At 47.7% G+C, this 23,052-nt stretch overlaps 3 protein-coding genes, 1 long non-coding RNA gene and 1 pseudogene across 4 annotated transcripts; 3 read left to right on the top strand and 2 right to left on the bottom strand.

Annotated features, from left to right (window-relative positions):
* Positions 1-461: 461 nt before the first annotated feature.
* On the top strand, positions 462-1,507 carry LOC117845370 (uncharacterized). Its single transcript, XR_011897247.1, has 2 exons — positions 462-761; positions 964-1,507. It is a non-coding gene; the product is annotated as an uncharacterized lncRNA (long non-coding RNA).
* Positions 1,508-2,264: 757 nt separating this feature from the next.
* LOC117845363 (auxin-responsive protein SAUR29) lies at positions 2,265-2,946 on the top strand. The gene has a single exon (XM_034726388.2). The coding sequence runs from the start codon at positions 2,338-2,340 to the stop codon at positions 2,752-2,754; it is 417 nt and encodes a 138-aa protein (XP_034582279.1). The 5' UTR covers positions 2,265-2,337; the 3' UTR covers positions 2,755-2,946.
* A 679-nt stretch (positions 2,947-3,625) lies between these two features.
* Positions 3,626-9,162, bottom strand: LOC117862530 (E3 ubiquitin-protein ligase PRT1). The gene is made up of 8 exons (XM_034746023.2): positions 8,932-9,162; positions 7,373-7,401; positions 7,106-7,285; positions 6,630-6,695; positions 6,330-6,503; positions 6,054-6,257; positions 5,064-5,152; positions 3,626-4,296 (listed from the first exon to the last, which is right to left on the bottom strand). Exons 1-8 carry the CDS (start codon positions 9,042-9,044, stop codon positions 3,910-3,912), a joined length of 1,242 nt encoding a protein of 413 aa, XP_034601914.1. The 5' UTR covers positions 9,045-9,162; the 3' UTR covers positions 3,626-3,909.
* Positions 9,163-12,442: 3,280 nt separating this feature from the next.
* On the bottom strand, positions 12,443-13,618 carry LOC117862539 (uncharacterized). The gene has a single exon (XM_034746034.2). The coding sequence runs from the start codon at positions 13,318-13,320 to the stop codon at positions 12,820-12,822; it is 501 nt and encodes a 166-aa protein (XP_034601925.1). The 5' UTR covers positions 13,321-13,618; the 3' UTR covers positions 12,443-12,819.
* Positions 13,619-19,085: 5,467 nt separating this feature from the next.
* On the top strand, positions 19,086-20,472 carry LOC140221679 (protein ANTAGONIST OF LIKE HETEROCHROMATIN PROTEIN 1-like; annotated as a pseudogene).
* The last annotated feature ends 2,580 nt before the right edge of the window (positions 20,473-23,052 follow it).

Below are 23,052 nucleotides of genomic sequence, written 5' to 3' on the forward strand. Positions count from 1 at the left end.
TTTGAACCTGCTGTTGCTTTTGCAAAAGCCAAAAGCCAATCAAAAGGCTAAAAAGCTCTGTGTGCTTTTACCCAAAAGCTACTTTTAATCTAGCCCTTGTTTACTTCGCGAATTTGGGAGGTGCCAAATTACTGTAGCAACACTGTAGCGTTTCGTTTGTATTTGTGAATTATTGTCCAAATATTGACTAATTAGGCTCAAAAGATTCGTCTCGCAAAGTACAACAAAACTGTGCAAATAGTTTTTGATTTCGTCTACATTTAGTACTCTATGCATGTACCGTAAGTTTGATGTGATGAGGAATCTTCTTTTTGCATAGTGTTAAAGTTGGGAGTTTGGAGTAAAGAGAACAAGGGCCTAGTTCAAATGCAAAAGCACTATCTCCCCAACTTTCTTTAGGGTAAAAAATTACCCACTGCCAAAAGTAACGATTCGTTTTTTATCGATCTATTTCTCCTGTCTGTCACAACCTGTCGCCTCCCGCAGTCTAGCACCGCCCGGCGGACCGTCTCCGCTCCCAGTCGCCGGCCTTCCGGCCCCAGCCGCCGGTCCTCCTCCTGCCCACACCGGTCCTCCTCCCGCCCACGCCGGTTGCCGGCCCGCCGCCCCCTTCGCCGGTCCAGCTCCTGCCGAATCCGCTCTGCGCCCCCGTGCCTCACCACACCCCGCCCCCGGCCGCCGCACCCCGCCGTCCACCTCCGGCCAGCGTCCGCCGCGCCCGCCCGTCGCAGGCCGCTGCCATTCTTGCGTCAAGTCACCAGGTACAGTCCAGATTCCGTCGAGACGAACTTGCTCTGTTTTTCCCGAATTAGCTTCTGGTGAATTAGCTGACCGCGCACAGTTCAGGGAAACAAGACCAATCCGATTGTTCCAGCCACTTATCCGAACTAATCAGGTTGTAAATCTTAATTCAAGATAGATAATTTCTCATCACACCTGATACTGTTTTCTTTCTTTGCACAGGAAATTTCCGGTACTGTTTTCTTTCTTTGCACAGGGAATCATTTGCTATCAGACAATAATGGTCTTCGGTTACGTGATCAGCATCCTTATGTCACGCCCATCTTGGCGACTGTGATATGCAAGTCCAACATTCATGGAAGCTTTCTTTTCTGAAAGCATGTTCTGTTTAATTGTTTTTCTTCAATGAACTCACAATTTGGAATTGTGTAAATTTGCATTCCTATGATATTAATACTTATAATTCAGTGAGTCTTAGAATATATTGTGAGACATCTTGGTGGGAAGGAGCGTCCAATCTTCTGAAGCTGTTCCGGTAGTTGCAGTGTTGTTCTCATGTCATGTGGATCGGTGGAGACATCATACTATGAGATGATACGTTAAAATACTTGTACTATTGATCTAGCAGTGTTGCCTGAATAGCTGTAAGCTTCAGCATTTGCAACGGAGGAGTTGTACAGTGATGTATAGTAATTGGACTGATAGCTGATAGCCTGATAGGATCCTAGTAACCCTGATAATTGGGCTGTAACCCGACTTATAACTACACCAATCCATTCTATAACTCTGATAATTGGATGATGATATTTGCCATAAGAAAATAAAGAAGAAAATTGCAACATATTTAGCTACAAATATAGACCAAGTTATAAATCTTGAACTTCCGGTGATACAAATTATTACAAATTATTTTTTTCTTTGTAAAATAGTCATTTACACGCGAATTAGTGAACACATTTCTTTATTACAAGCAGTTTGCATATAAACACACCCACAGACCTTTAGGGATATTACATGTATTTCTTACACAGCCTACCGTTTCACAGCTACTCTAACCACCAAAGGTCTTCTGCTTTTCCCACAGCTGCTTTCTCACAGCTGTTTTTCCACGACCCACAGCTCACAATAGCTTTTCCAAAAACCACAGCCCAACCAAACACACCCTAAACAGGGCAACGGGCCCAAGGTCAATGGGCCTTTGCTAGGCCGACGATCGACCGTATCAGGATTTTTTTTCCCTCGCATGTCATCCGGGGAAACCGAAACGTGGCAGAACAGAATTCATTTTTTTTTATAGACAAATAAAAGAAAACCTGAGTCCGACGGACCGGCCACTCCCTCCCGTGCGAGAGATCGCGAGTCGACACCGACAAGGACACGAAACAAACGGAAAGCGCGCACGTACGCCCGCAACCGCCGGCTCCTGCAGCGCGGCCACCGCCTTCAACTCCTCTCCGCACAAAGTGATAAAACCATCAGCATTCAGCAGCGTCATCGGCGCCAATCCACAGCTTCGCCGGAGATCGAGACAACAGCGATCGGGTTCGTGATCGAATCGGCGGAAGGAGAGCGCGCGCGCGTCCGGGCAGAAGGACGATGAGGACCACGCAGAGGCAGCGGCAGCAACCGGAGGAAGGCTCCCGCGGGCACCTCCTTGCGGGTACCCCGTCGCGGCACGACTCGCCGGCGCGGACGGCGGCGGCCACCAAGGGATGCGCGACGTTCTTGGTGGAGGGGGACGAGGGAGAGGAGCCACGCCGGGTGGCGGTGCCCGTGGCGCGGCTGGGCCACCCGCGGATGCGTGAGCTGCTCGGGGAGGCCCGGGAGGAGTACGGGTTCGAGCACGAGGGCGCCGTCGTCGTCCCGTGCGGCGTCGAGCGGTTCATGCAGGCGGTCGAGGCCTCGGCGTCCGCGTCGGCGGGGCACCGGCACGGGCACGGGCACCACCACCACTTCCGCCTGCCTCACATCCACATCGCCCGCTGCTTCCGGCCGTCGCACGTCGTCGCGTAGGATTCACGCATGATCTCTTCTTCTTTTTGTACGGAAGTAAGCATTTTTTTTTTCGTGATCGGTCTGTGGTGAATGTGTTCGCCCAAAGATCACGAGGTGAGAACCGCCAGAGCTAGCATGAACGTTGCGGCCGGTGTAGTAGATTGCAGCTGCAGATCATTTTTTGTTGTTGTTGTTGTACACTGATCTTGTTGTGCCTCCAGGATAGGTCGTTGATTGATTTTGTACGGAGTGTGAAGTGAAATAAAGATCCCACTGCTCTGTTTCAGATCATTCGTCCTGCTGTCATGAGCCATGACTGCTCATGATTGAGCTGCCAACAGATCCTGATCACAAAACCACACCATGATCCCCATTGTGTTTCAGGTTATTTCAAATTGTGTCCGTATGCATGCAGAACACCGGTCATAAAAAGGGCCATTACTCGTGTCATGTGTATGTCGGTATGTTGCCTCCACGGATGGCACGGCTGACCACCTGGCCGGCCAACTTGCCTGCACCACGTTGTCGGTCACAGCAGACGCAAGATGTCCAGCCGCTCGCGAGCTGCCATTGCCAACCCTCCTCCAGCCAAATCACCCCGCCCGATCCTCCTGCATGCCCCGCTGGGTGCCGGCTGCCGCTGGTAAGGCCAACCGCACCGCGCCCGCAGAATTCTCGTGGTCTCCGGCCGCAACCGGCCTCCCCACGCCGGCCGCTGGTAAGGCTCACGAACTCTGAAGCGTGTTACCGCAAGGCACGCGCTGCAGAGAAAGAAAGGATCACCGCACGATGCGCAGTTCTTTTTAAAACGATATTACCGCAGGCACACGCTGCATTCAGTTTATTTTCGTTCAAGCAGTTCGTTCCACAAGAAACAAGTCGGTACAGGTTTACCAATGTAGTTATGCATATCCTTATTCCAGTTTCCTTTGAAACAAAGACTCGCACGGATTTACAGAAGGTGTGGGGCAAAAAGTAAAAATAAAATCATATGGCCATTCGATGGCAGTAACCCGAGAGCCAGGAAATTGTTGAGCTTGTGCCATCCCTCCATTTCACATTACATACATGCAGCCTGCCCCCAGCAACATAAAACGGAGGTTTCACATTCGCAAAGAAAAAAAAACAAAGGCTTCACGCTCAGAAGCAGCTTTCACCGCAACTGCTCTGCGTCTAGGCCTCCTGATCGTCCTCCTGGCCGTTGTCCTCCATCTCTTGACCATCGACGGCTATATGCAGCATCGCACCAGGAACATCAACCAGTTCTTGGATGGCCGCCTCTCCCGGACCTTCACCATTGTCCCCCATTCCTTGGTTCTCGAAGACTATCTGCACCATCGCCCCAGGGGCAATGACCCCTCCTTCCATCATCAGCAGGTCCTGGTGGACCCTTCCCAAGAGTGCTGAATTGTCGAGTTCCATTCTGTGGTCAGGGGTATGCTGCTGATTGAAGCGTCCTGGGAGCTTTAAACTGGATTCGTAGCACGCTCCGCAAAGGTCAAAGCCAATTAACTCGGTGCAGTCCTTGCATTTGTACCTCTTACCATGTATCGGATATTCCTGCATGGTGTTCAGCAGTTTCATCTTAGCAAAATGATGAGGATAATTCAATGGATTATACGAAATTACGAATCAGTGTCGTCTGCTTCGATATTAAGGCTACAATGTTATACAACTGCAGAGGATAATAAGGTTCATCACGGAACAACTTACTGAAACAAAAATATTATCAATGTAAGCTATAACTGCATTCTGATTTCTGCCCAAGGAAAGGTCAAATGCTAGAAGATGGATATTACAGTACCAACTTGATGTGGTATGCCTAGGTTCCTCTAAGAAGTCTACGGAGCTAAAGTAAAGGTGCTTGTTTTTTTTTGGCAGCTGAAAAAGTACAAATATTGATAAACTTCTAAAAAAGCAAGGAGACACAAACTAGTTATCTCTGTAGCAAAACAAGTGTTATGAAGCTACTCAGATATTTAAGCTGAAGGTGTGAAAACTGAAAGCTAACTACATTACTGGTGGACACACATAGCATGTTAACTATACTTGTACAACTTATTACCAGCATTGAATAATAAATGTTGGTCTCACAGTCACGGAACTGGAGGATTTGAATCAATCCTTCCCACAGAAATAAGTGATCTACCCAAACAGTCCTTTTAATTGGCTGAGTAACATCAATATAGCTAGCATGAATGCTATACACTTAAAGCTCTTAAAAAAGATGAACAGTTGTGAAGTGAAAGAAACCAGTCTATCTACTCTATCGGTACAGGTTTTCTGAGTTAATGTTTTACTTGAAAAGGTTTACAACTTATACATACCCCACATGAGTCGCACCCAACTCCAATGTGAATATTTAATAGGTCATCATCATGTTGTGCCCTGCTGCTTCCTTTTGCACTTGAAGTACCTAAACAGCACAAAAACACTCAAGTTAGCAACCAAAAAGGGAAAAATATTAAAATAGTAAATATGGGCTTCATTCCTTAATTTTAAAAACTATTACTTTAAAAAAAACAAAAAGAAAATGCTAACCAATCTCGTACGTGTATCTAGACTATTTGAAAGTGATTCAAATAACCCAGCCCCTTGAAAGAGTTATCCTAGACACTGACTACAACACTACTATAATCAGAAGAAGGTGCTTCCGCACCCTCCTGTAGTAGTGGACCCTGCAACTGCAACTGACTAGCTGTGGTCTGTAAACAACTTTCTACAAGAAAACCATCCCAAAGATATCATATAAAATTTCCATATCAGGTATCTGTATCACATTATTGCTAGAAGCCAACCAAAACTGAAACAATAAACTAATTTGCAGGAGCACTAAGTGAAATTGCACCATAAACTAAGACTAAGAACCACATGTGGTTCCACAATGCTACGAACAGTTCCTTACACAAACTACAACCTGAAGCGTATTTTTTAAGACTATTGAGGTCTAAGCATGACCGTTGGCACTCATCTTAAGTAAAATGAGAAAATTATAAGAAAACTACTGGTGGGCATCCATTAGCATGGGTAATCAAGGGCAAACAACTTATATGGAATATAATGGCTAACCAATGGCACGGCGTTGGTTGGACTAGCAAAGGAATAGCTTAAAACTGTGATCAAGTTGATAGAAGGAATCATTCAATTTCATGCACGGTATGGATTCCCGATTCTCTCCATATAAGTTACTGTAAGTGGAGATACCCAACAGCAAGCCAGTGCCCATCAAAGATGGGCATTTGATTCAAATAAGCCATCTTACCATGTTATATGAGATAATATGCAAAGCGAGATAGAGCTTGGCGAAAAAATCTTACCTGAAGATGATCCTTCACGATTGCATTGACCCTTCTTAGACTGAACTTTTTGCCCTCTCGATTCATATTCCGCTGGAAAATATTCTTCCAGGAAATGATCAAGGTCCAGGCAAACATTAGGAAAACATCCAGGGTGAAGACTTCCGCAAACATCGCATTTGAGTGCTTCCTCAGTTAAGGAGGGCAAACAGGATACACAATACACTATCGCAAAACCAAAATAAGTTCATATCCTCAAAACAAGTTTAAAAAAATTATTCTGAAATTATAATTTACCATGACCACAATTAAGAACAGCAGGTTGATACAGCATCTCCTTGCATAGAGGGCATGAAACATCCTCCAACTTAATTTTCTTTGAATGATCATCCACAACGCTGCCATTCAAGGAAACTTCTTGTGGAGGCCTAGTTTTACTGTCTTCATTTCTGTTGTCCGCATCATTTCCAACTGCTCACCAAAAAAGTGGTAAATCATATTTAAGATTACGAGATGTAATGGAAATGGAGATAAATATTTAAAACTTATCAAATATCATGGAAATAGATATAAGTAATTATAAAGCACAATTCTTACCATTGTTCTTTGAGTTTAAAAACTCGATAATTTGGGGAGAGTACATTTCTATACGCTTCTCTTCCTCTGAAACATAAGACCAAAATGAACATAGAGTTAATTCCTAAAAATAAAGTGTAGATAGCGCTAACTAGTAAAATCTGGGAAAAATGTGCTGGGTAAAGCTGCAAGACTCCAAACCTATCACTGTAAAGCAATGAAACAACCTAACCCAACATGTCCACCCGCACCTAAAAAGTTAATACTACCTCCTAAAAAGTTAATGCAATGTTTGCTAAGTAAAAACAGTGTACTCTATACGGGGAGGAAAGAGGAGGTGAAATAAGGAGACATAAATATGTGAGAACATCCATTCTGGAAGATTTTACATGAAAATAGAACCACAACGTATGCAGTTTCCAGTCAGAGTAGAACCACATTTTACATGTCATATCACAATAGATTAGTTTAATAGTTTTGGGGCTTAGAATGCCCACCTAGTACTTCTTCTTCCCTTCTTTTGTAATCTGCAGGATCAAGCTTTCGAAGCAAGTGATGCATGAGCTGGCAGATACTTGGAAAATGTTTAAAGGGCTGCCTACACACAGCACAATGGGATTCCTGGAAGATATGCATAGCTTTGTGGACACACCAGAAACATGACATATGGCCACATGCTGCAAAGGTAGATGATAAATGAGTTCTGACATGTATGGCATAGTGAAGCTGTTCTAATGTGAAAGTTTACAAAATAGAAATCTTACAAATAACAACTGGTTTGTACAGAATATCCCTGCAAACAGATGGAGTAAAAAGATGAGACCATTTGTACATTTGTGTAGAACTGAAGCCCCAAAACAAAATACAAAATCGAATAGAAAAACAAATAAAAAGAAAAAAAGATTGTATCTTATACGCATACACATAATTCAGTGTTACCATGTTGTTTAGAGATATATGAAATTTGCAATGTGGGGGATTGATATTGTTGTGATGCCCAAACAGCACTGGCACCACATGACCCAACAGACAGACAGCTGAGTCATCAGATATTCTAATTATGTTTGCATAAGCCACTATTTGATTAGTTGCATTTGTGATATGATCGGTTCAGGAATAAATCTGTTGTTCCACAAGGCATTAGACTCAGTGAGGTCGCTGACTCGCTTCACCTCCAATGCATGCTCAATCAATGAGGAATAGGACAGTCCCCAAGGGGAATGTAGAATGTTGCATGGACACTGGGTGTCCGCGTCTGACTCAGATGCGAGTATATGATTCAGCAGATTTTTTTGGGGGACACACCAAATACCACTTGGAATCCGACATGGGTGCGGGGCGTCTTACTCAGCACAAAAAAAAAAAAGGACACGGGTGTTCGGGGTAACACTTATATACTCCAAGATCCACGACAAGCTGATCCGGCTAAAATGGCAGATCGCTCCATCCCACTTCCTCTCCCTCAATAACATGTGGGCCACACTGCCCTATCCCTCATTCTAAACAGGCAGGTGGGACCATCCCTATTAACAGGGATGTCCCCAACCCTTCCCACCTTGTCCCTAAACTAAACACATGCTTACGCATTGCAGGCAGCTCCTGCGGTCGGATCCTACAACACCCTGCCCCGACTCTGCCCATTGCCGGTCCTCCGTTACCATGGTCGGGAGTGCCCCCACCACCTCTCTACCCCACGCACCATCCACCACCACAACCGGGCCAGCTAGCTTCCCTCTAGGTCCAACCAGACTCCGGCGAACCCCCACCTCAAACCCTAATCGTGCCGAAGAGCCACCTGAGCCGGGGAAAAAGCTCCAGAGTGAGAATTGTGACACTGATCTGTTGGCTAAAAATTCAGGCGCCTGCCTTCCTCAAAATACCCAGGCATAATGGGATGATATTCCCAGATGCACAATTATGCGACAGGTATTGGTCGGGCCAGCTGCACACACATTTGTTATGCATAGATGTAAACATCTGCACTGCATATGAACCGTTTCACCGATTTGATTAGAGCATGGGGAGGCAAATGTGCCCCCTGGGCCATGTCACGATCAAACCCCACAATGATTTAACATAATGCAGCGCGCTCTAGCCTAGTGTGCACAATTTTTTGTGGAACATGGCCTTCTGGTGTACTATCGACACAAAAGCTCACAAACAATGCAACCAGCGTACTGCCGGTACAGAAAATTTAGGGGAAGATTAAGAGCGCGAGCAATCACCAACACACATAGGGTCGAGGCAATCTACAGCCATCAGACATCAGGGGAGGCGTGGGAGGGAGAGGGGAAAGGGAACGCCGTATAGGCAACAAACTCACAGGCAGACGCAGCACATGAACTGCGGATCATCTAGATCGCGGGCCCCAGGCCCGGAGGCGGTGGTGGCGACCTCCTCCTTCCCCGGCTCCGGCGGGTGGCCGTCGGAGGCCATCCTCCCTCCCTCCTCGATTCGTCTGGCCGCCCGAAGGAACGGGTGGAAGGAATCTGCTGCGCCTGCGCGAGAGGAGGAAGAAAGGCACGGAGAGCCGGAAGCGTCGGGAGGAGACTTTGGAAGGAAGCAGCCCAGCCCACCGCGTCGTGAGGATGGCGGCGTCGAAGCTGTGGGCTGAAAAGGGCCAGGTGTTTGATGGTGTTTGGATCTGGGTCCGGCCGGATCCATTCGCGTCGTTGGTGGCCGCCGCACAACAAAAGGACTTTTTTTATTCATCGCTGGGCCGAAATTGACTGTCCTTGGCTCCTTCCTGCGGTATAATAGGACCTGAGTTTTTTTTCCCTTAATTTTTCTCTCTTTATTATTCGTCATTTAATTGGTGTCCATATCGTGTTAGGGTACGTTTTGTTGAACTTAAAAAGCTATTATGAAGAGTTTCCGATTCTTCTCGGGAGATGGCTATTGAGAACCTTCCTTTGATATATGACCAAATATCATAATGCCTCGCTGTTATTGTTTCATCGGCACCACCTTTCACCACTACTTGTTTTACAACTTGACTAGCGCAGCATCGTGCCTTTGTGCATCCCTTCATCCCCTACTCTACGAGCTCTTTATAACCCAACCACTAGTGAGACTGTCAATGTAGTTTTTCAAAAAAAAAAAGAAAAAGAAAATGCGAGACTGTCACTTTTGAAGTTTGCCAAAAGGACCTGTTTGCTAGCTACTCCGCGCGTACGTGGAAATGACATTGGTGATTTGGTTTTTTGGTATGCGAACGGAACGAACCGACGCTCGGGTTTCCTCGCTCGACTTAGGTAAAGGTTTATATAGTGGGTATCATTGGATTAGAGGAAATTTTCCCGATACGGATAGCGACCCGACCTGTCGAAGCGTCGAGTGCCATGCTGCCATGCAGGCACCGATCACGTCGAGCTCCATCGTGGCATGGCACCAACGACGACTCGCACTAAACGAAAGTCTAGCTTGGTTGACGGTGGCAGCGGCCGCCGGCCAACTTCTTCTCTCCATTATTTGCTGCCCTGCCAGTGGGCAGTGGCACACTTCCTCGTAGTGTAGCATGGACTGCCAAGTCTCGAGCCCATGACGCAGAGTGGACCATCGCACGAGAGACGAGGCTTTAGCTGAGTTTCATTTCATGCTGCACAGTACCCACGCCCATGCGGCTGTAGTGTGCTCCCCGCACATCGTTACTTGGCCTTAAAGAAAACCATTCTACTATTACCGTTGGAACTATAAGTGCTTAGTATTTACTACTGAACTCCAGCAGCCTCTCCACGTGGCTGCTAAGCTCGAAACAAAATGCTGGCTGCCGTGTATTTGTCGCTCCCATTCATGACCGTTCATACCTAACCGTGTTTGTACACCACTAGATGCTTCCTATAAAACTGTCTCCGATGAAGTACAGACAGATGTAATAAGGCCGGCAAAGCTTTCGAAAATATAAGTGCAGAATTGAAACAAATAAAAACGACCCAACTGACACCTGCCAAAAATTCGAGCGTTGGAACCGGCCGGTGGGACAGCCACTCTCTGCATCACGACGGACGTTGATGGCTTGCACAAAGCACTTATCAATACTACGATCTCTGCATCGTCCATCAAGATCTAAGATGTTTCGTGGAAAGGGAATTGTGCATGGAAGTATGGAACCGCAACTTGACGCGTCCAAGATATACTTAGCGCCGGACCCAAAAAAAGGATTTCTTTTCCTTTTAACGTGACAAGCGAAAGTGCTTCGAACCATACTTAAATCTCGACCAGCTGCCTCGCTCAGTCGCTCCCACCTAGCTGAGCAGTAGGTGACAGGCGAGTACCACATGACGGGCTGAGCCCTATCCAACAGTCACCCAACGACCCGGACCGACGAAATCATAGCGGAATGCTGCCGAGGCCTTTCACAAAAAAAGAAAGAAAGAAAGAAAACCCCATGCATGCGTTGTGATGTCGATCTGCCCCTGCCCGTGCACATGTTCTCCTCGAATCAGGGACTCAGAACTTACCAAGAAAACGCTAGTGATCCATCTGCATAGACACTCGTTTGCACGTCGTGCAAGACCCTACACGAACGCTACAGGGCCATTGCTCCGTGCTTATCAATTATCATCGTCCATTATTCGGCACGGTTCTTTTCACGTCAACTCTGCTTGCTCCGTCAATCCATCGACACCCTTTCTTGTTGCCACCAGTTGTCAGTCTCGGTCCTACGCGTCGTCCTCTAGCTCTCCTCCTCCCGCCTCTCACGTCGCTGTCGGAGAGGAGAACGGCAAGGCCCAACCACTCCTGCTGACCATGGATACGGCCCGGTGATCTTGCCGTGTGAGCTGATCAGCAGACTCGCTCGACTCGATCACTCGATGGAAATGAAAAGGTTGGGCTGGAGCTGGACGCTCAGATTGGAAGGCCATGACGCGACGCTCGAGCAAATCCGTCTCGGCAAAAGGGGAACTTTGAGTCACGGTCACCTCGGATGAGAATGAACCGACCACAAAAAAGTCGAATGGATTAGATTGCTCAGCTTGCATCCGAGGTGAAAGAGCTTTTGGTAAAGACCGAAGAGATGGTACTACTAGTGGTCTAGGGAGATGCGGATGCTTAAAGGCCGTCCTCTGTTCTGAATTTACCGCAGTGCGGCAAACCAGAATCAACAGAGTAAATCGGTAACCTGGAACCGTGCACATATATGCTTTCTATAGAGCTGATGTAGTATAAATCAAACTACGAAAAGTTCTTCGGTTGACGAGGCATAGTTTAATCTCGTCGCAGCCATGGCATTGTCGACGCGCAGAGCGGACCATTGAACAGAATTCTTTACAGCTTATATGAACGGGAACAGCGACTTTCTCTTCAGGGGACACGTAGAAGAAGAATGAGAACCGAGAAGACCGGAGCCATGGATTGCTCCATGTTTTTGTTTTGGGGAAACAAGTCAAGTTCATGAACTGCCCAAAATGGCAGGAGAAATACTAGTAGCTCTTATTTCGAGAAGGATATTATACTGAACCGGATCGATGAAGGCAGAGCAGAATTCTGGAACGAGCGAGATGTCGATCGAGTAGCATGTTCATGCTTGGGTTAATGGATGGATCAAAATGGCCGGAACCGTACCACACAAAGGTTTGAAAAGTTTTGAGAACCCAAAATGGCAACAAACGCACCGCCTTGGGGCTTTTATATTGCTTAACGAAACACGGAAGAAGCACAGATCAAGATGGGAGGCGCGCGCAAGCAAAGGTCCATTTGCAGGGCTAATTGCAGTAATTGCCGTTGGCAGCGTTCCTTCCTCCAGATATGGAAGCCTGCAGTTGGATCTTAGCCAGAAGAGAAAGCACTGAAGGTACCAACCAAATCGCTAGTAGTAATAGAAACATGTAGAGTACTTCACAAGCTACCTCCAAAGCATTAACATTGTATTTACATCGACGGTTGATTCATCCACGCATATCATCACAGACTTTTGCCGATGCTGAGAAATTTCAGCAGGGGAAAACATGCATGCTGCTAACCGATGAGGCAACAGCTAGCAGTAGCGCCTCCACAGTTTCTCATCCAACAACTACACTAGATTTTCCACAACGGGAGATGATTTGCTAATTACCACACGAAAAATTCGAAGGGAAAAGACAGGACGAAGTAACAAACCCGCTTGCTGTGTTCAAGAGCATCCGCTGTTCTTCGGGTTGATCGGCCGCCGAGGCGAGACGAGCCAGCAGGCAATGCCGCCCGCGGGCGGCCTCACGGCATGGCCGACCGGTCACTCCTTGATCCGGAGCCAGCGGCCGAGCTGCGAGGGGTTGACGATGCCGGGGATGCGTGCCCCGCCCGCCATGAGCAGCCGCGAAACCTCCGCGTACCGCCTGCTCGGCTCGGGCGCGGGGGCGGCGAGGGCGGGCTCCTTCTCCTTCCGGCCCAGCGGCTCGAGCCTCCGCTCGCCGAGGAGCGTGCCGCACCGCAGGAACTCGTGCGCCAGGTACCCGGCCAGCAGCTTGTTGCCGCCGACGCCGACGCCGACGCCGACGGCATGGGGCCCCGCAGCCCCTGGGCGAGGGAGCGGCGGCTTGGCGCCGAGCCTCAACGCCGCCGCGCGATCCGGCTTGATGGCGACGCGAGGGTCGGGCCTAGCGAACGGCTGCGGCGGCCGCTGGAGCAGCACCGCCTGCTGCGCCTGCGACGACGAGGCCGAGGGGTACGGGAGGTAGTACTCGCGCTCCTTCCGCTTCCCGAGGAAGCCTCCCTCGCCACGTGGCGCCTGCATCGCCGCGCGGATCGACAGCTCGACGGCCCGGATGCGCCCCACCGCCACGCCAGCCAAGGACGGAATCGCACGATGGCGATTGGTGGGGCACTCCAAAATGAAAGAGGAAAAGGGATGCGGTTGAGCCGGAGACAGAGGAGGGAGAGAGCGTGGGTCCCGCCGAGGGGCAGTTTCGTAAATTCGCGCTCGGAATTCAAACGAAAGGGGATCTGGTGGGAGGGGACGACGAAAGGAGAAAAGGAGGGAGAGGGCGGCTGCGCGCGGGGACGGGAAAATGGGGCAGGGGTCGGAAGAGGGGTGCGGGGTGGTCATATTTATACGCGGGATGGTTGGCTTCGGCCATTGGGATTGCTAGAAATAACGAATCTGCCATCGCGTGGGTTGTGCTGGGAAGCAGCGCGGCAGCGTTTGATGGTTGCGGATAAGATGTTAGGGTAGAATAGTAATTGCGGTCGAAGCATTTGGGCTGGGCTCCTGTCCCAGGATAAAGGGCTTGGACTGACTGACTGACGTTTCTTTCCATGTCCACCCACCACCATAGGGCCCAAAAGGCTATCAAGAATTTTCTGACTCGCAAGTTTAGGCCCAACCCCAAAACTCAAACACACCGACGCATTCGTTTTCTTGTCGTCGCTGCTGGGTCGGCGGCCCAGTTGTCGCAGAAGCCAGAACAAGCAAAAATTATCATTTTCCTCGAAGAATCCCACTAAAAAAATAGTCGAAAATCCAATCGATACAGCAGCAGGATATTGGAAATCCAACTCCGGATACGCTCGCAACAGGCACACGGCCGCCTATAAAAGGGCATGCTCTACTGCTCCTTTCTCCAGTGCCCATCACAAGCAAAACATTTCCTTCCGAAGTCCAGAGTCCGGAAGGAAGAGAACCCAGCCGACCGAGATGGCAGCAGCATCAGCTCCGAACCCGCTCGCCGTCGCCTGCCTCCTGGTTCTCGTCGTCGCCGCAGGTGAAGAACCGGTGATCTCGCGCCGACGAGCACGGCTCTCTTGCGATCTTCTTCTCCGCACACGCTGCTGTTTGAGTGTTAACTGACCGATCGCGACCGACTAACCAACCGAACCGTGCAGGTGCGGCTAGGACGGAGCCGGATGCTAAGGCGGCGGACATGCTGAGGCGCTGCCACAGCGACAAGGGGTGGAGCGGCCGCCTCTGCAGGTACGTGTGCCAGGCCAGCGGGTTCGCCGGCTACGACTTCGCCCTGCCGAACGCGGCCAACGGGGACCTGGCGCGCTGCTGCTGCTGCCCCAAGGATCACGCCTGCGTCCAGGTCGACGCGTAGCAGAGTTGCCGAATGCCAAGTGCTGCCCTCGCGGCCTGCCGGGACCGGGAGTAGCGGTTTCTCAGGCTGAAAAGACCAAAAAAAAAGTGCATGTAATGGAAGGGAAATAACCAATGAGCAAATAAAAGTTAGCGTATCCAGTTTTTTTTTTTAATCTAGCGTACAGACAACTGTTGAACGGCTCATACCAAGTCGAATAACCTTTGCATCACCGAAGCTTCTGATTTTGCCTAAAAACAAACATGGCACCGTTGCACTTGCAACTATTTTCTTATAATAACTCAAGTACAAGTAAACAATGACCAAATAATTCAAAGCACTTCTACGTGGCTTATAAATGCACAAGGTAATTTTACATATAGTCGTACTTGAGTTGCATGTGAATCGCTCTATGCAAAGCATTGCCTCAAACTTAATTAGCTAACACTTTGGGGGCGCAATGGTCTAAGGCACAAGCTATTGTTTTTAACAACGACAGCAAGAACCGAGAGCGCTAAGCATGGGTTTGGTTTTGAGATAAAATGAAATGGGTTGGTTCCATCCCTATTTTTCAGGTTGGGTTGGACCCATTTCATGCTTGTTTAAAAGTGATGGATTCCGTCCCAATTTTTTGTTTGGTTGTATGGGTTGAGAGGGGTAGAATGGATGTCATTTTAACACCGTTAGGAACAGTTGTACGTGGACCCCATATGTCATCGCGGATCCACCTGTCATCCTCCTCCTCTTTTTTATTTTTTCCCTATGCACCTTATCTTCTTCCTCACGAGGTCACCCTGGAGGAGCTCAAGCTCCAACCGAGCGCCGCCCCTCCATGTCCTCTGCGTCGGCTGCCGGCCGCGGCCCTGCTTCTCCCTCCCCAGCGCCGGCCTCCGCTGCCACCCCTCCCTCCCCCTCTCCTGCGCTGGCCGCCGCCTTGCTTCTCCCTCCCCTGCGCCGACCTCTGCCCGCCACCCCCACCATTCCTACGCCTCCCCGCCAGCCTGCTCCCCGCCGCGCCGGTCCGCTTCCCTATGCCGCCGGCTCATCCCCGCTCGCCTGCCCCAACCGACAGAGCGAGACGGCATGACGGGGGCACGATATGGGTTGGCGTGGTTTGCTCGTTTTGGGCATATCATTCCAACCCGCATCTACGGGGAATATTTCTATTAGGAATGAACCCAACCCACCACATTTTGAATCAAACACCATGCTAACTGGGTCTGACCCAACTCAACCCGCATCAACCGGCAAACCAAACACACCCTTAAAGAACCGCTGTAGTTCTGTAAAGGCAACAGATCAGCCTCGATCACCACCCTCATAAGACACAATCGAAGCTAATTCACTCTTGTCGTCGAATCCATGCTCTGCATAAAAGCCTGTACCACCATCGTATCCAGCTTGGGTTGGTCAGATCACCATGCTATATCAATATCACCGTGCAGACGCAGCAATCCTTTCACGGATCAAGCATCGTGCATCACTGATTCCTCTGGCCTCTCATATCCACATGAGGAATTCTCTATATTGATATATACAAAGCGTTATCCACCAGTTAAAAGCAAACCTTAACTAATATCACAACGGAAACTGAAAAGATTAACGACTGTTTATTAGATCCATGAGTATTCCATGATGATAAAGGCTATGTAAATAATGTATTGTCAGTTCGAGAGGACATCTATTAAGGTTTTGGAAACACCATACTTAATCCATAAAACCTCATTGTGGACCACTCTAGACCAAACTAAGAAATGCTGAAATTTTAAACGTCTTGTTTAAAGCGGATATTCCTGTGTAGGCGTCCTCCGCACATGATTTTGTATACCGACTTCGGTACATGGTCCATTCTCTATGTGTGCTCTATTCACTTCCACACTCCAACCTCACACCATATATGTCTACATGTTTCTATTATTCTTCTATCTATCTATCTATCTATCTATCAGTTTATCTATTGATCTATCTTTATTTTATTATGTCTATCTCTATTATTCTTCTATCTATAAGTTTTTCTATCTTTCCATCTCTATCTACTATATGTTGTCCATCTTTCTATCTCTATATCTATCTAATATATGTTTCTTGTCCATATATCTTTCTGTATTGTTCATCTATCTGATTGCCCATCTTTCTATCTTTATCTATCTACTAACTATCTCTAATTTTGGGAGGAAGACTAGAGGAGTGAAAAAAGCACAATGCCCTCAGCAATGGCCTAATGGCTGCCTGGAAAGATAGCACCATTTGTCACCTACTCCCTCCATCCCAAATTACTATTCGTTTCGGTTTTTCTAGATATATATAGATTTTGCTACGTATCTAGGTATAACATATATCTAGATGCATAGCAAAAGTTATGAATCTAGAAAAGTCAAAACAAATAGTAATTTGGGATGGAGGGAGTAGTATATATTTCTGCACTATTTCTCATTTTCTTTTTATTACTTGTGACATAATATTTGTTACAATTTTTGGTAAAATATAAATCCGGAGATTTTGTTACGTTGTGCAAACTTCTAACATTTTTTTATAATTTAGTAAAATTTCTATTAAGTTTTAGGATTTTTATTAAGCTTTCCAGATTGGTACAACACATAATTTTGGGTTGGATAGAACTCCGGGTATGAAATTTTAAAGTGGACTGTTAGTTTTGTGTTGTCAGCTTTAGTTTTTGAGGTTTACACAATGATTAGTTAATCCTAGTGAATTTTATAAAAAAGAGATATAACAAAACTTATGGACAATATAATTGTGCATGTTTTGGTGAAGTTTCATAAATTTTGGTTGAGTGGTTTAGTAGATATCAAGTTTTTACCATCAACTGTCGGAACTCAAGACAGATTCTATGGCCTGAATTGAAGATTAGTACAGTAGTTTGGTTCAAAATTCGACGTGTTAATCTACTTCTCGATTTGTTCACCGAAAAGGAAAATGACTATCGCATAGCCCGCGAGCAGGCGCGAGCCATATTCCATATTATGCATTTGTTGCTTGTTTGTCAGAAGTTATGCACGCCTATACCTCTGGCACGCGCAGCCCTCGGTCTTTTTACACACGCTCCTGGTTCACTCTATCAGTCCAGTTATTACGCAGAAGCCAGAATGCAATGACTTATGGTCGAAGAAACGGACTAAAATGAATCCAACCCATGGAACAGTGGCAGTGTGGCACCACCGGATCACTGATCACTATTCACTCTCGAGCACAAACAAACATCCCAAGGCCACAGGATATGAGAATCCATCCATCGGATACGCTTTTCCCTGAGCTCTGGACTGCATTGGATATCCTTTGCATTAAATATTACAGGGACAGGCCTATAAAACCCAGCACCCTCCACGGCTCCCAGCACCCCTCACAAAACCACAAGCACAAAGCTCATCGCAGAGCAGAGAACCCAACCAACCCATTGAGATGGCAGCATCCGCTCTGAACCCCTTCGTCGCCGCCTGCCTCGTGGCCCTCGTCGTCGCCGCAGGTACGGTCTCGACTGATCTCATCCCGGCGCCACGCCTACGAGCGTGCCCACCCGGCCTTGTGATTTCGTACTCGTCGGAGACTGACCCCGGTCGTGTGCGTGCGTGTTCATGCAGGTGCGGCGCGGATCGTGCCGGACACTGCCATGATGGACCCGGACACACTGACGACGAGGCCGTGCCACAGCAACAACGGGTGGAGCGGCCACCTCTGCAAGGACGTGTGCGGGGCTAGCGGGTTCAGCCGCTACGACTTCACCCTGGCCAACACGGCCACGGGGTCCCAGTCCACTTGCTGCTGCTGCCCCAAGGGCTACAAGAACGCGTGCCTCAACGTCAAGGAGTAGTGGGTGGGTTTGCCGTCGCGTGCGCAGGCTGTGACGAGCCACAGTGCTCGTGTGTAAGGGGAGTTTAGGCATAATCAAAGAGAATAAAAGTTAAGCGGCATCGTACTGTGTCTCGACTACATATAATGTTCGGTGCTGAATCTACCTAGTATCAGAATCAGACTATGACGATTGACAACCTAGCATCATGCTATCACTAAAGAGATTTGCCCCGTAAAAAAAAGCTTGGATAGCTAAATAGTCAAATCGACTTCAGACAGGTTCAGGCTAAGCACACCGCTCCTCCGCTAAAGCAGCCTAAAAGCAGGGCATGGCCCACATGGCCCATCAGCCTGTACAGGTGGCTCACCTTGGAACGCTGCCACCAGCCGCCTGTATTTCGATCCCCAACTCAATGAACAAACGAACCTGCCGCTGCCGCCACCGAGCGTGGACTGCGCCACCATCTTCTTCCTGTCCAGTGAGCTCCTCGTCGATTCCTTGTAGCTACGAGTAGCCATGGCCTAGAAGCATCCATTTGAGCTATCATATGCCCCATCTGACAGCCCAAATAGCCGGATTTGATCTCGGCATGGCTGGTTGCTAGGGTTCGTCGCCTGTTCCCTCCACTCCATCGAGATCCTATTCTGTCCACCCCCATCACTTGTTCCCTCCACGGCCATGGCAGGCTGCTTTGGTTCTTCCATGTGTAGAATGTGGGTGATAGAGGAAGAGGAGGACGAAGATGATTTTCATTTGATTGTTGATGATGACGACTTGGAGGTACTGGAGTCGTTCAAGCTCGAGAATGCTAGACCCTCTCGTCGTAGACGTCGTTTCGATGGTCCCCAAAGCAGATACGACAAAGGGATCATGCGGTCGGGGATGCGAGGATCCATGATGACTACTTTGGTCCCAATCCTATTTACTTGGCGTTCCAGTTCCGTCGACGGTGTGTTTCTATAATCTGATAGTCATGGATTGCTTCATGTGCTACTTTGCAGTACATTGACATATCTTATCTTTGTATGCAGGTTTTGAATGCGCGTCCATGTGTTTGAGTATCTTGTCGAAGCGATTGAAGGTGCAGACTCCTACTTCAAGCAAAAGGAGGATGCCATTGGCCGTCTTGGGCTCAGTGGTTTGCAAAAGGCAGTTGCTGCTATTCGCATTTTTGCATATGGTCTACCTGCTGATGCTGTAGATGAGTATGTCCATATTGGTGAGTCAACTGCTCGTAAGGCTCTCCACCATTTTTGTCGGGCTATCATTTATGTATTCGGGGAGTACTACCTACATGCTCCGAACGTGGAAGATGTAGCATGGCTTCTCAAAATTGGAGAGCATCGTGGATTTCCGGGAATGTTGGGAAGTATTGATTGTATGCACTGGGAGTGGCGCAATTGCCCCTCGGCATATAAAGGCATGTTCACAGGGCGTGGGAAGCATCCATCCATGATACTTGAGGCGGGTAGCTTCACATGACCTTTGGATATGGCATGCCTATTTCGGCATGCCAGGCAACTGCAATAAAATTAATGTCCTTTGAAAGTCGCTCGTCTTCTCCGCATGTTTGAAAGGCCAAGCAGCTTCGGTATCATTCACCGTTAATGGTCACATGTATGACATGGGTTATTATCTTGCTGATGGTATATACCCCAATTGGCCGACTTTTGTGAAGACCGTTTTCCATCCCCTGGATATGAAGGCAGCATACTTTGCTAAGGAGCAGGAAAAAGTTCGTAAAGATATTGAGCGCACTTTTGGTGTCCTTCAGTCCAGGTGGGCTATTGTTCGAGGTCCTGCATATGGTTGGAATCGTGAACAGATTAGGAACATTATGACAGCGTGCATAATTATGCATAATATGATTATCGAGGATGAAGGGAAACTTGCGGAGTGCACGAACTACAACAATGTTGGGGTTCCTGCTACTCCATACCAGATCATAACCCAAGAGAGAGTGGAGTATATTAATAAACATCATAAGTTGAAGAATACTGCCATCCATAGCCAGTTGCAGATGGATCTTATCGAACACCAATGGATGTTGCATGGTTTATCCTAATCTAGGTTTTAAGATGGTCCAGCACAAGTGGCTGCTCTGCCTGCATATGGTTCTTTTGGAGTCATAAATATTGTAATCTGGAGTCATGAACATTGTAATCCTGTTATGTATGGAGTCATAAATATTGTAATCCTGTTATGTATGGAGCTTATTATCACGACAACAAGTCCATACAACACAGCCACAAGCTGGCCTTAACTACAACAATCCTTAATGCAACACAGTACTAAAACATGAGTTCAATTAGCAAAGAGCAACTGGATACATCACAGCAACATGGGTTCACAATTATTAGTAGTACAACACGGCCACTGCAAGGTAGCCTCAATTAGGACAATCCTCAATGCAACACATTACAACATTAGTTTAAGGGTGTACACGGTCGTCTACGTCGGCACCAATGTTCTTCAGTATCTCTTGTTGTTTCTTTTCATAGTACTTGCGGAGGCGCGGTTCACACTTGTCCAGATCAATCCCGAGGATGCGCTCTTCCTCGTGTGTTTATAGTTTGTCAGCTTTGTTACGCATGATCCGCAGTTTCTCTTCCTTAATTGCTGCCATGTGCTGATTGTGTTGGCGCACCTCATCGTACCTCTGTGACTCGATGGCTACCATTTGCTCATAGCGAGAGCCTTTCTTCGCATTTTCTTCTTGCCATATTGAAATCTTTTGTATCGACAAGTCGTGCAACTTTGAAACATACTGAGATGAATCTAACGGGGAGGAAGAGGCTAATTTCTTAGCTTCTCTTTTAGCTGCATCCCTCTCCATAGGCTTCTTGCTCCCTGAGTACTAAGAAGACGGTGTCTCCGGGTCATGATCAGTGTTGGTGGTGACTGTAGGAATGTGATCGGCTATTGCATCGTCGTCTCCAGGTCGTGCCCCTCTGATGTTGAGCTCCATCCACTTAGACTCGTCATTTAGCAAATCCCAGCAATGCATGTAAATAAACATGTATTGTTCGATGTCTGCAAAATTAGCTAGAGCTAAAGAGGTCTGCAAAAAGGGTACACAATGTTAGAATTATGAAGCAAACTATAGTTGAAACCAAATACCAATAACATATTGTCTCTCTCACCTTACCTGCATCACTCATCCTGCTTGGATTGACTCGAAGAACATTTGCCATGTGCCCTGCAAATTTACTCGCTTCAGCCTTGATAGTTTCCCAACGACTCTGCAGTGATCTGAAACTTCTCTAAGGAAAGGAACCTCTCTTCTTATTGTACTAGCTTGTAATTCTAGCCCAGAACCCCTCCTTCTTCTACCCTGTGTTTATAATTGGGTCACAGCTAATTTCCAACCATGACTTCACAAGGAACACATCTTCTTTTGGGGAGAAGTTGAATAACTTGCTGCGACTAGGTACAACCTTGCGTCGTCGACCAGCTGCCACCGATGCTCCTTCCCCATCACCCTGACTCTCTTTCATTACTGCTGCTTCAACACTCTCGACCGTTGCAGCGACAGGCTGATTTTGAGTATGGGGAGCATGAGATGATGCTGGAGTTGGGAGTGGCATGACACTTGGTTCAGAGCTGCGGTCCATCCTCCCTGGAAAAATGGGTACTGCTGAACAGATGGTTGCAACCCTAGGTTCCACCCTCCATAGAAGCCTGGCATTGGAAGACCCCGGCCGAAGCCGGTAATGTCGTCACCAGCTTCATCAAAATTATTATGAAGTAAATGGTACAATGAGTATAGCAGAAGAACATCCGAATTCTTTAAGCAGCGGGTCTGCTGGTCCTAGCATTTCTAAATTAGCATAGCATCTTTGCTCCCTTTATCTTAATGAATGGCAGAACTCTTGCTCTATTTTAAAACATGAAGAAAAGACTGCAAGATTCTAAATCTATAAGCATATCATGGAACAATTTCATACAAATAAATGTTACAAGAAAAAAACAAAATCAATCAAAGTTAGATGCTGATATCACATAATACATAGAGAAGGAACAAAATTAAAACCAAAGAGGTCAATTGATAGCATTCTTGGGGAGTCCTCCAGGCCTCCAACTATTACGGACATAGTGGAACAAAACAAATGGTAGTGAGACGGCTACAGAAAGACCCAACCCACGAGTGATTGTGATAGTTACAAATCTCATCTCCCTGATAAACAAAGACTAATTCACTCACAGGTTCTGATGTTTCAAATTACTAGAAGAAGAATTACTTAGCACTAGACCAGAATCAACCGAATTGACGACAAACCGTTTAAAATTCGACTTGGGATTAGAACTCCCGTGTGGTGAAATATCTAAATTACCGGTTTGCTGCTCATCATAACATGGCCAATTTAATCCCCCAAGAATCCGAACTCTCTTGTTCTGAGGCTGAATACATGGAGAAAGTATCACACAGGCGTGCCGAGGGCGAGCGAGGTGGCGGTGCGGAGGAGGGGGAGGGGGGCCGAGTGCCGCGGCGGTGCCGGGGGCGAGAGCAGGGGTGGGCTGGGGGGTGACCGCGGCGGCTTGCAGCAGGGACGACGGGCCGACCATGGCGGGGCCACAACGGCAGGTCGCAGCGGCCGCGGCGGGCGAGCTCCTCCGGATCTAGAGGCTGCACAGACTGTAGGGA

The sequence above is a fragment of the Setaria viridis genome, chromosome 1, assembly GCF_005286985.2.
Source record: "Setaria viridis chromosome 1, Setaria_viridis_v4.0, whole genome shotgun sequence".
NCBI classification, from domain to species: domain Eukaryota; kingdom Viridiplantae; phylum Streptophyta; class Magnoliopsida; order Poales; family Poaceae; genus Setaria; species Setaria viridis.